This window comes from Adiantum capillus-veneris, chromosome 4 (assembly GCF_014529385.1).
Source record: "Adiantum capillus-veneris isolate H3 chromosome 4, ASM1452938v2, whole genome shotgun sequence".
NCBI classification, from domain to species: domain Eukaryota; kingdom Viridiplantae; phylum Streptophyta; class Polypodiopsida; order Polypodiales; family Pteridaceae; genus Adiantum; species Adiantum capillus-veneris.
Window position 1 is genome coordinate 102,690,004 of NC_140934.1, and position 12,932 is coordinate 102,702,935.

Consider the following 12,932-nt stretch of genomic DNA (forward strand, 5'->3'; position numbering starts at 1 on the left):
TACCTGATACGGCATCAGCAAAAGTTGGAGAAGCTTTTCAAGAGGAGAGATGTGTTGTCAATGCAGGTGCTACCATGTGCTGCTCCAAGACCACATTTGAGGAGAAAGACGAGGCAAAGGTCCCCACGACATTAACCTCATTCAACTAAGGATGCACAAGAGATGGAGGGTTTGTCATCCTATAGGCTGCTGCCTTGGGGGACAAAGCCATTGGATATGGCTTCATGCAGTGACATGTCGAAACGGGGGAGGAGGAAAAGCTATTAGGATGAATAGCAGGCATGCACATTCAAGACTGTGTACAAGAGCTCAAGAATGCTCGCACCATCTCCCCCTCTCGAGATGGGGAATTCACAACTCAATTTTTTCTCTTTTCTTGTTCACCCTTGGAACATGAAATCCTATGAGCTAAACTAAAACAACTCTTGTAAGCACCAACCTACTTGAAATAGTCTATCAAATGTGCAATACTTGGTGCCCTTCAGGTTTCCATACAGAGCAATCTTGTACTAGCAAGCATTTTCAAAGTGAAGTTCTTTTTTTCACTTATACTACTTTTAGCATTTTGAGAACAAGGTAGATTAATACAAACAAAACTTAATCCTCCCAGCCAAAGCATGTTGGTGAAGATGAGATTTGCACAGTTCCAACAGATCGTTCCTGTTTGATCAATAGAAAAAAATGATCATGGTCATGGTCATGGCTCACCCCATACATAGACGCCCTCAAAAGACGTATTCAGTGAAATGAATGAACATGCCCAACTTACTTGACTTGAGGAACAGTGAAAATCGTAAAACCTTTGGCGTCCTCGTGCATATCCAATAAGACAACCTCAAGCGATCCAAGCCCCAATGCTCCTATATCTATCAGTTTCTTGACCCTGTTGCATAACAGTAGAAGACAACCAGCTTATTAGTACTAAGCAATAAATTTTGAACTGAATTAGAGACCCCAACTCTGATAAACTTGTGCCAGAAAAAGTTGAAAACTAAATTTGCCAAGAAACTACTTGTCAGGACGACTATAGTTTAGAGTAACAATACAGAAACTATTATCAATGCCAATGGAAACAATCTAGTTTAGTTAAGCCTTTAACATGTCCTTCACCCCCATTCCTTTCAAAGAAAAACAAAAGACAGCCCCTTCCAATGCCCCCTCTGCCCCACATAAGTAACCCTGTGGCTGCTAGTGCACTGCCAACCAAAAAAACACATATTCACATACTTCCATCAGCCACCTTCTTTGGAACTTCTTTTTCTTCTCCTATTGTTTGGTACTTACTACTTTCTTTGGCTGTAAATTAAGAATGAAAATGGCCAAGATTCCGGTAAGCAAAGCTTCACTGTTCTGGGCATGTTTCATCATATCTGTAAAATGACTGCCTTGTTTTTTATGCACTAGTATTCTAACTCTAAAGCCAGTCCACATTACCTGGACTAGGAGTACGTATAGAGAATTTCCCTAATCTAAAGCTAGTTTCCCAAATGTGTAATCATACTGATTACCAAACAGAAATATACATGGTCAAACGACCAACAAACAACTATGTACAAAGGCTAGTAAGTCCAATATTGGACATAAACAAGAAAAGCCCATAGCCAAGATGACAAAAGCAGTCATGCTAGAGACACAAGCAATGAAGGTTGCCACCAAGATGTGATCCTTCCAAAGTCGTGCGTTTTCCACAGAAATGACCCCAGCAATAGTGAAACATTCCAAAAGCAAAATACCTCTCAACCTGAACACATGCTGTTGAGCACCACTTGCACAATCAAAAATCAAGGCATTCCTTGTGGTCCAACTAATAACTATGCCAAAAACACTAGTAACAAAGCATATCGAAAAGCAACTGAAAATGCTGAGGATAACATGCATGAGAGCACTTATCTCGCTCCTAATGCAAGCCCTCCAAAAACAGCCTACCGAAGTAACACTTTTCACTTAAAAGGAAGTTGAGTATGCTAACCTCGAAACAATACATCTCCACCAAGCAACAGATTTTTTGAGCCACCAAGCTTTGTTCACCTTGTCAGTCAACCAATGCTTTCGTCCAATAAGAGAGTGGTAGACATCATTTGCAGAACTGTTAATGATGGTCTTTTTGCCGTTGATCATCCAATCTTGCCAAGGCTAATCAACGAGCAAGACAGGCGTAACAGCCAAGGTACGGAATGGGACGTTTAATACACGGCTATAATACACGTACTATACGTATTTTCGAGAATCAAAAATAAAATACGTCAACTTTTTAGATATGATACTTTAATCAGGACAAATGAAGCAGGATCACTCACCTCCTCAATGACTTTTCTATGTTTAACCATAGCATACATAAACAAGCATCCTGAAGCTCTAAAATACACTCATCAACTAGTAAAAGACATGAAAATAGAATACGCGTTTTGAGCAAAAAAGCGTTGGAATAGAAACGTTCCAAGCGTATTGTTTGTTTTGGTACGGGATGTACCATATTCTTTAAAAAGTACCCATATTTTAGTTTCTATGAAGATACGGAGCACATAAAAAGAAGACAACCATGAAATTGCCTCCCACATATCCATGAGAGATATGATATCGATGCCGGTTGTGTTGTGGAAACATGGTATCACAGAGGTAAACAATACCAAGCCTAGCCATACGGTTGATCTGTTGGCGAAGGTGCTCTTTGTCATAACTGTAGAGGTAGGAAGCACCTCAGATTCTAGAGAATTTTCTACCTCTCTACAAGAGGGTGGCTTCCGGTCAACAAACTTCAATACCTCTTGCCATGAAAACAGCAAGCATGTGACCATAGATGATTGCTAACATTTGAATCGTTGATTAGCACTTAGAACAAGCTACCACCGTGCCTCTTATCAAAGTCTTGCCATGTAGGAGACCTCTCTTGCATATGAAGTACTTAGCAATAGAAACGTATGGCTACATGTGTCACCAGCCTATGCATATAAATCTATCAATCATAGAAAGATCACATATGTTGTCTTTCCAATTGAAGGATTACATAATTCGACATAAATTCTTGTGTTTACGAAACCGTGATTGATTAGACATACTTCTATCCCTAAGTGGGGAAGTATGAATGGCCATTGACATGCTTGAAAATCATGAAGGACCATATCCTCTTACCCTTTTTGTAGAGAGAGATATAGATGGATACAAAGTCTATGGAACGGATAAAATCTACCTTAGGCACACACACAATAAAACACGCATGATGATTTGCATTGAATGCTGTTTTGAAAATGATTGAGCATTAGGTGTTCTACTCAAAAAGAGCTTTCATTTGTTTCCCATATTGATGTTTTTGTTATCAGTTTTCCGCCGTTTCTAGAATGTCCTAGAAGCTTCTAGTCAAGGGCTGAAAGAATCTAAAAGGAGTATTCCAAACGAGTGTCAAGACGTGTAAGGACACCCGTCAAAGACAAAAGACAATTCGCTTTTTTTCTTTTTACTAAAGGTAAGACACTTGTGCCGAGAGACTTGAGACATGTAAGGACACTCGTCCAAGTAATTTATTGTTTTGGACAAGTGGCAAGACACTTGTGATAAGGCTACCACATAGCTCCTTATCCACGAGGCAAGTTCATCTATAAAAATAGACCCTTTTCCCTCATTTTAGAGATCAATTCATTGTTGAATTACTCTCTAAATCTCAGCCCAAGAAGCCTCTACATTACCATCACCGTTGCTCTCTACATGCTACCTCCCTCTCTCCCTTAGGCTCTCTCTCTTGTCTTTTTGTACCCAGACATGGTATCAGATTCACAGTTCTATAACAGTTTGGTTCCATAGGTCATTTTGCCCTTTTGAAGACGTTAATATAACATTTCATTTCATTTCTCTCTCTCAAGCTTGTGTGAGGAAGGCAGACATTGGAGGAGGAAAATGGTAAAACCTTTCTATCACCCAATTGTGGTAGATTGGTTATGCCATTTCCCTCTTGAATAACAGGTCTTGAGTTCAACTCTCCTCGTCGGATAGATCTTTTAAGGTTTCTTGGAATAGTTTCCTACAACGTTAAAATTCTCTTCTTCTTCTTCTTCTTCTTCTTCTTCTTCTTCTTCTTCTCTCTCTCTCTCTCTCTCTCTCTCTCTCTCTCTCTCTCTCTCTCTCTCTCTCTCTCTCTCGGGTATCATAGGATCCCCTAACTTGAAAATAGGTACGATAGTAGATAATTTCCAAGATTCAAGTAATCCTTCACACATTGACCGGACTGTACGCATCCATTCTGGAACAAAAATTGAGTAGATGGGCAAAGAATGAGGGCATAAGGGCAACAAGGCAAGCTGGATTCAAGAGGGGTTATTCCACTTTAGATCATATTCTTACGCTCAGAGCCATTATTGAGGAAGGAAGAGCAAGCGGGAGAAGGACGTATTGTTGCTTTGTGGATTTTCGGAAAGCTTTTGATACAGTACCAAGGGCCAGATTGATGCGCAGAATGCAAGAGTTAGGGGTCCCCAAAGAGATTATCTGGGGGATCATGGCCTTATATGGGTCAGTAACTGGTTATGTACGTACTCCAAAAGGGGATTCCGACATTGTTCATTCCACCATTGGAGTAAAGCGGGGATGCCCACTGTCCCCTACTTTATTTGGTATGTATATAGATGAGGTATCAGATTACATTGATAGAGAGGGTGACAGAGGTGCTCAACTTGTAGGGTCATGGATCCCTCTGTTGTTGTATGCAGATGATATTGTATTGATAGCAGAATCACCAGATGGAATGCAGAGGCAGTTAGATGCATTACATAAATTCGCGGAGGACAACGGACTATCGGTAAATTTGGGTAAAACCAAAGTTATGGTGTTTAACACCACACCGCAGTGGGTTAGGAGATCGGCACCTACATTTGCATATGGCCAGGATACAGTAGAGTACACAGATGCATACACATACCTTGGTGTGGTATTTACAGGACCGAAGTTTACTCTTAAGAAAGCAACGGATGCTAGATTGTCCAAAGCCTCTACGGCCTTGGGAGGGTTGGAGAGGATGTGTTCACAAGTGCAGTTTCAAGCACCACGAAATAAACTTTGGCTCTTTGATACTGTGGTGGCTTCGGCTATGCTTTATGGGGTCCAGATTTGGGGACTATCTGTGGATCAGGATAATTGGAAGTCAATGGAGAGACCTTTGGTATCTATGATTTCCCGAATGATCAGAGCAAAGGCCTCCGTACAACACGCGATTAACCGAGCGGAACTAGCTGCCCCTCCGATAGAAATTGAAGCTCTTACCAGATCAGTGTCCTTTATACATGGTTTATGGGATACAAATAATTGCCGATATACTAGATTGGCCCTCGAATCCTCTCGACAATTAGCAATGAAAGAAGATACATCATGCTGGTATGCGCAACTGTCCTCGTGGTTTCAGAGACACGGGTTAAGTATGGAAAGATTAGCCCCCTTCCAATACTCTCTTGAGGCTCCATCATTGGCAATCACACGAACGGAGATTAATAAAATCATCCGCTAGGATCTTATACAATTGGACACTAAGAGGGCATGGGTAGACCCTACACAAGAACTGGGCACGAAGATGGCCGACTACAAAGAAAACTTCCTACAGCTATCTGAAGATGGTTTTGTGATTCGCCCGAGCTACATGGATACCCACCTGTCTCATGGTTTGAGATGTGCTATTGGTCAGATTCGTACATCCTCACACCAGCTGGAAATTGAATTTGGCAGATTTAGGGGAATCCCACTTGAGAGCAGAATTTGCAAGTTATGCGGAATGGAGCCAGAGACAGAATTACACTACATATGCCATTGCACCGTATACTATGAGATACGTGGGCGTTTCCATTGCCTATTTAGAGAAGGCTTTGGACCTCTAGATAGATTCATGCCATACCAAGATCAAAGGTGCTTAGGCCTGTACCTACTGGAACTACATCGGCACAGGGATAATCTAATGAGAAGACAAAGAGCACTACAGCCTCAGAGGCAGATCACAAATTTCTTCGGATCGAGAGAAGCAGGAATGGAAGGAGAAGCAAGAGGCCAGCAGCGAGCACAAAGGAGTATCCACATTCATACTAAAGGCACCCTCATTGACAGGGCGATTGAGCTTAGGAAATCGAGAAGACCACGACCGAGATGCAGAAGCACACTTCACCGGAGGAGACTACAACAAAGGATTAGAAGCATTCTAGCCAGACACCCAGAATGCTCCTAAAAAGTTTATCTATACTTTGTATTTAGTTTTTCGCATTTATTTTCACACTTTCACACTTTTCAGACATTGTAACAGATTCACCACTTTTGTATCAGTTTGGTCTCATAGGTCACTCTGGCCTTTTGAACCCAGACTTGGTACTAGACTCATCATTGTAATCAGTTGGTCTCATAGGTCATTTTGGCCTCTTGTAGACGTTAATATATCATTTCATCTCTCTCTCTCTCTCTCTCTCTCTCTCTCTCTCTCTCTCTCTCTCTCTCTCTCTCTCTCTCATCACGCCATCTCTCTCTCTCTTTACCATGCTTTCGTTTAGGGTTTGCTGCTGTATTTTAGGGTTCGCGACTTGTTTTTAGGGCTCGCGACCTGTATTTTAGGATTCGCCACTTTCTTTTTTTTTTGGGGGTTGTTGGGACAGATCTGCGTTTTAGGGTTTGCTGCATTTTCTACACTGTAGAAACATCAATCCTCTCTTCTCTCTCTCTCTCTCTCTCTCTCTCTCTCTCTCTCTCTCTCATGTCATCCCCAACCTCACCTATGGCAACAAGCAAACTCAAATATATGCTTCACTCCAAACGAATTTCCATCATTGAATTGGAAATGAAAGCATGGAGAAAAGAGATGGAAGATTGGAGGAACGCGAAGACCGTTTTCCTCCGAGAAAATGAAGAAAAGGAGAAGAGGTGGAAGGACGAGAAGGATCATCTTCTCAACAAGATCGCCACGTTGGAGCATAGCATTTTGGACCTCCACAAAGAAGTGTTGGAAACACGGTCAAAAAATGGGCTTGAAGAGGGGGAATTTCAGCCCTCTTTGAGGGAAGAAATTGACAACATCAATGAGGAGAAGAAGTCATGGGCCGCGGTCATATCCGAAACGCAAAAGAAAGTAGAGGAGGCCGAAAAATGGATTGAGGTTGCCAAGAAAGGGAAAGGTAAGGAAGCTCCTTGTACACCCACTCTTATCAACATGACCCTCGAAGAGGAACAAAGAAGGAGGATGCGGGCTCTACATGTGAGGGTAACCGGCCTCAAGGACAAACAATGTGGAAAAAGAGGTCACAAGCCTCACATCAATGATGGGGGTGGAGAAGCCTTCACACACAAAGGCATGGAGAGCGGGCAAGAAGAGTGAGGGCCCCGGAGAATCTTCAAAGAAAAGAGCTCTCATACTACGCTTCCCTTCATTGGAAGAGAAGAAGGAATTCTTGAGGAAGAGACCTACTCTCAAGAAGACAGGTATTTTCTTAGGCGATGACCTCACTCTCTCACAACTTGCGCATATGAGAGAAGTAATGCCCGAGATTCAAGCGGCAAGGGAGAAGGGGAAGATGGCCTTTTACAGAGATGGTCGGGTGGTGATTGTAGAGCGGCGCTCTACATGACGGTGCGAGACCTATGGGACCACATTGAGGATGGCGACTTGGAATTGTAATGGGTCTATGAGGTTGGATGTTGGTGCCTTTGAGGACAGTTTCAGAGACAAGGACATTGTTTTCTTTTCAAAGACTCACCAGGCCCCTGGCCAACTGTTGCCACATGTGGTGGGATACAAATGGGAGACAACCACAGAACAGTCACGAGATCTGAGCATGGGAGTAGAGGTTCAGGAGGAGTAGCGGTGTTGTTTAGGGAGGAGCTACAGCCACTACTACATATTGTACGGAGAGATGATCAGGCTAGATACATGTGGGTGAGGCTGAGAGCTGGCACAGGTCGATTTCTATATATTGCTATATGTTACTTCCCCCCCAGTACGTCAGTATATGCTATATCCAGAGGGCAGTCGCCTTTCTCAATTCTAGATGATGATATATGGGAGTTTTCTAGGGATGGTGATATCATCCTCCTAGGAGACTTCAATGCTCGAACGGGCAACTGTCAGACAGTCTTCTACGACACTTCAGATGAGATGCTTAGAGAGTTGGATGTGGGTGAGCTGGGGTTTGACAGATGCTCACATGACAGAGAGCAGACTGAGTATGGGAGATACCTCACGGAGATGACGACTACACATGGGCTAGCCATACTTAACGGCTTACAGCGGTTTCCTGGAGCAGCAGGCTTCACATGCTTTCCACACAGACATGGGGCCAGTACAGTGGACTATGTTATGACACAGCCGAGCTTTATTCCTTGTATTCAGGATTTCACAGTGGGAGCCAGACCAGTGGGCGTAGCAGTGGATCATGCTCTCTTGACACTGTCCGTATCTTTTCAGTTTAGTACAGCCCAGAAATCAGGAGGCAGGTCACACACCCGTTATACATTTACACCAGAGACTGACTCGGTTTATACAGAGGCGATCTGGGATCGTCTATGCACAGTTGCTCCAGGCCTCTCAGTAGAGGAGTGCACTACTTTACTGACTGAGACACTACATGATGCAGCATCAGAGGCATACCCACACACTCAACCGGATCGGAGGCGACATTCTGGGAGCATGCCCCAGAATAGTTGGTATGATGAGGAGTGCAGAGAGATGAGAGCCCAGCTTCAGAGGGATCTTCATTTAGGAGTCATCACCTACAGACAGTCGCGGATTGCTTTCCGGCGCCTTGTGCGAAAGAAGAAACGAGCTTACCTGGCCCAGATGGAGCGAGACTTGTATCAGTTGTTCTTGAGTAGAGACTCAGGCGAGGCATGGCGACTCTTCCATGAGCACTCCCCTCCCCCAGTGATTACTTCTCCTGATGTGTGGGGCCAGTATGCAACATCGTTATATACGGTTCCTGGGCAGGATCCCCTTCCAGATCCTACAGAGCCATGTCCACCTACGAGCACCTTCTTTACCACTGAGATGGTAAAGAGAGCCATTGACAGGATGAGGACCAGGAGGGCTTACAATCATGACGGTCTAGTAGCGGAGCACTTTATACATGCTAGGGATATGCTGATGGAGGTTCTTGCAGTGTTGTTCAATCGTGCCATGTGTGAGGGATTACCTGAGACTTGGAGGTTGTCTACTATTGTGCCTATATTCAAGGCAGGTGATCCTACAGAGCCTGGAAATTACCGCACTATTATGGTTGGACACACACTAGCACGATTGTATGCATCCATTATTGAGCAGCAGTTGAGTAACTGGGCAGAGGGTGAGGGTGTACGGGCAAAGGGACAAGCAGGTTTCAAGAGGGGTTTCTCCACTCTTGACCATATTCTGACACTCAGAGCTATCATTGAGGAGGGCAGGTCACATGGGAGACGGATTTATTGTAGCTTTGTGGATTTCCGCAAAGCATTTGACATGGTACCGAGAGCTCGACTGATGCGCAGACTGCAGGAGATGGGGGTGCCCACAGTGTTGATTTGGGGGATTATGGCTTTATACAGATCAGTGATGGGACATGTACGCACCCCAGAGGGGATATCTGACTTAGTTCACTCCACTATCGGGGTGAAACAGGGTTGCCCATTGTCTCCTACTCTATTTGGTATGTATGTTGATGAGGTGTCTGATTACATTGACAGAGAGGGTGATAGAGGTGCCCAGCTGGCAAGGACGTGGATCCCATTGTTGTTATATGCTGATGATATTGTCTTGATCTCTGACTCACCAGAGGGTATGCAGCGACAGTTGGATGCATTATACAGTTTTGCAGAGGATAGTGGATTGTCTGTAAACCTTGGTAAAACCAAGGTCATGGTGTTTAACACCACACCGCAGTGGATCAGGAGATCGGCACCAACCTTCACGTATGGTCAAGAGATTGTGGAGTATACAGATGCATACACTTACCTTGGGATAGTCTTCACTGGGCCGAGGTTTTCTTTGGGGAGAGCAGCAGAGACTAGACTGACCAGAGCTTATGCGGCCTTGGGAGGCTTGGAGAGGATGTGTTAGCAGGTTCAGTTCCAGGAACCTCGGACAAAGTTATGGCTCTTTGATACTTTAGTAGCCTCAGCTATGATGTATGGGGTACAGGTATGGGGACCTTCTGTAGGCCAGGATGGTTGGAGACGTATGGAGAGGCCCTTGGTATCTATGATCTCCCGATTGATTAGAGCCAAGGCCTCCGTACCTCACGCGATCATTCGAGCAGAGCTAGCTGCCCCCCCCATGGAGATTGAGGCACTTACCAGATCAGTGTCCTTTGTGCACATCCTATGGGATACTACTAGAGACAGATATGCTAGATTGGCCCTTGAGTCTTCCAGACAGTTAGCTCTACAGGGGGACACTTCATGCTGGTATGCACAGATGACTTCATGGTTTCAGACGCATGGCTTCACCATGGACAGGTTGCCCCCTTTCCAGTATTCTCTTCAGGCACCCTCGCTGTCTCTTACACGGGTGGAGATCACTAGACTCATTCGTCAGGACCTGATCCAGCTCGACACCAAGAGGACATGGATAGAGCCGCCTCAGGAGTTGAGCACGAAGATGGCTTTCTATAGAGAGCATCTTCTCCACCTCACAGGAGATGGGTTTGTGATTCGACCCAGCTACATGGACACACATATGTCTCATGGTTTGCGTTGTGCCATTGGTCAGATACGCACATCCTCACATCAGCTCGAGATTGAGACTGGTAGATTCAGAGGGATACCAGCAGACAGCAGGATATGCCGATTATGCCAGAGAGAGCCAGAGACAGAGTTGCACTACATATGTCATTGCACAGTGTTCTATGAGATACGGGGGCGTTTCCACTGCTTATTCAGAGAGGGTTTTGGTCCTCTATCTAGGGTCATGAGTTATGAGGATCAGAGATGTCTTGGACTATATCTACTTGAGTTACACAGGTGTAGAGACACTTTACTGGGGAGAGCTAGAGAGAGGCAGTCCCAGAGACACATTACAGATTTCTTTTCACTAGATATGGGACAGCCAGAGGAGCAGCCACCACTGCAGAGCTCGTCCCACACTCATTCGACCACTACTGGCACTCTCATCGACCGAGCATTGGAGCTACAGAGATACAGACGACCGCGACTGAGGAGAGGAGCTACACAGCATCGACGGAGACTACAACAGAAGATTCGAGCCATACTCTCTCGACATCCAGAGTGCAGATGAGGATGGATCCTCACCATTTCTTCCATCTTTGTTTCACACACTGTTACATCCAGTTTACCGGGTACCTATTGTATCAGCTGCTACACCCACGTAGTTTTAGATTGTAGTAGTAGTAGTAGTATTTTGTTCCACTTCTAGTTCTTTTCTAGTTCTTTTGTACCCAGACATGGTATTAGATTCACTATTTTGTAACTGATTGGTCTCATAGGTCATTTTGGCCTTTTGAAGACGTTAATATAACATTTCATTTCATTTCATTTCTCTCTCTCTCTCTCTCTCAAGCACTACATGCTACCTCTCTCTCATTCAAGCTTGTGTGAGGTAGGAAGACATTGGAGGAGGTGCTACCGAACTATTTGCATGAAGGAGAACACATGAGGAAGCCATTGCTAAAATTTTCTTCATCGAAGGACATCACTCTTGCGCATTCGACGTACAAGAGAAGACAACCGGTTGTGTGACCCATTGGTAGGCCTTTGGGGTGGCACATAGACAGGTGAGTTTCTCCAACTCTTGTATGTGCTTGTAAAGGCAACACATGCAAACGAGAGGAGAACAATAAGATTGCTTTCTTACTTATTTGATGGTGATTCCATGCTCAATTTTCAGCCTATACACTTGTAATTCTGGAGGAATAAACATATTCCGGTGAAGGGGCCCGGTCATTACGGGTCAATGGTTTGTCACTCTCAATCTTCTCTCACTATCTCTCTAATTTGTCTCTAGGTCTTTCAAGTTATCCATACCTCTACGCATCTATTATGTTGTATCTCTACACATAAATGTCCCTCCCTCTCAAGCTCTAACAAAAGATTAGTATTTATCTTTTATGCCAAATGTTAATTGGCCGTAAAAGCCCGTGGTGCGTCAAGGGCGAGTTTCAACATGGAATCAACACCCAGTCTTGATGAGTACTCCAATCTTTGACTATTATACTGTCCATACAACCAAAATTGCTGCCCCACCCATAATTTTGGGGGTGAATAAGTGTTGCCATGAGACCCAAACCATCCCTGACTTGAGATTATTTGTCTTCCAATGTCACCTTTTGGCCGCTTAAATGGTAATTGTGGTCCAAATGTTATGCTTGCATTAGTTGACACCTCTTTCTAGGTTTCTCAGATCTTATGTTCCGTTGAGTCTTGAACTTTGAGTTCATGCACGGAACAATGGACTTGGCTTTCCATTGGACCTTGTGTTCAATTGCACATACTTGAAAATGCCTTGTGCATGAACTATCTGCAAGGTCGGGTACCGTCATGGACTTGCGCAGGAACGTCATCAAGTCATAAGCTCTTGAACAGGGACCATCCATAGCGATGTTGCATTGCACAACATATTAATGTACTTGCGTGCTTAATTTTTGCATGCTACCTCTTGCATGAATGTGGTGAATAGTTTTAAGAAATGGGGACACTTATAAGAGAATTTGCGAGTTTGAGCTTCTAGAGCATTTTTGGGGGCTAAAAACTTTGTTTTGCTACAGTTTTGTTTGAAGCTTTCCATGACAACATCTACCTTAAAGGAGCCTCTTTTCATCATCCTACCCCACTTATCTCATCAAGACAATCCATTGTATAGCTGAATTCTCTGTTTTTCAACACTTTTCTTGCAATTTCAGCCATCCCTCTGTGAGGATTAGTGGTGCTAATCCTAGATTTAATACTAAAATTTCATATATAAAAATAAATTGAATCTCAAGAGACGAGAACACTTCTTA

General features: G+C 43.9%; 1 protein-coding gene across 1 annotated transcript in view; it reads right to left on the reverse strand.

The window, feature by feature from the left end:
* Positions 1 to 343: 343 nt before the first annotated feature.
* The window catches only part of LOC147459716 (U3 containing 90S pre-ribosomal complex subunit), an 85,860-nt gene continuing 73,271 nt past the window's right edge, over positions 344 to 12,932 (reverse strand). Inside the window, exons 5-6 of the mRNA XM_086510928.1 lie at positions 770 to 883; positions 344 to 660 (exon numbers count right to left, since the gene is read on the reverse strand). Coding sequence (XP_086367054.1) covers positions 582 to 660; positions 770 to 883 — 193 coding nt within the window. The 3' untranslated portion in view covers positions 344 to 581. The remainder of the gene's footprint in view (positions 661 to 769; positions 884 to 12,932) is intronic.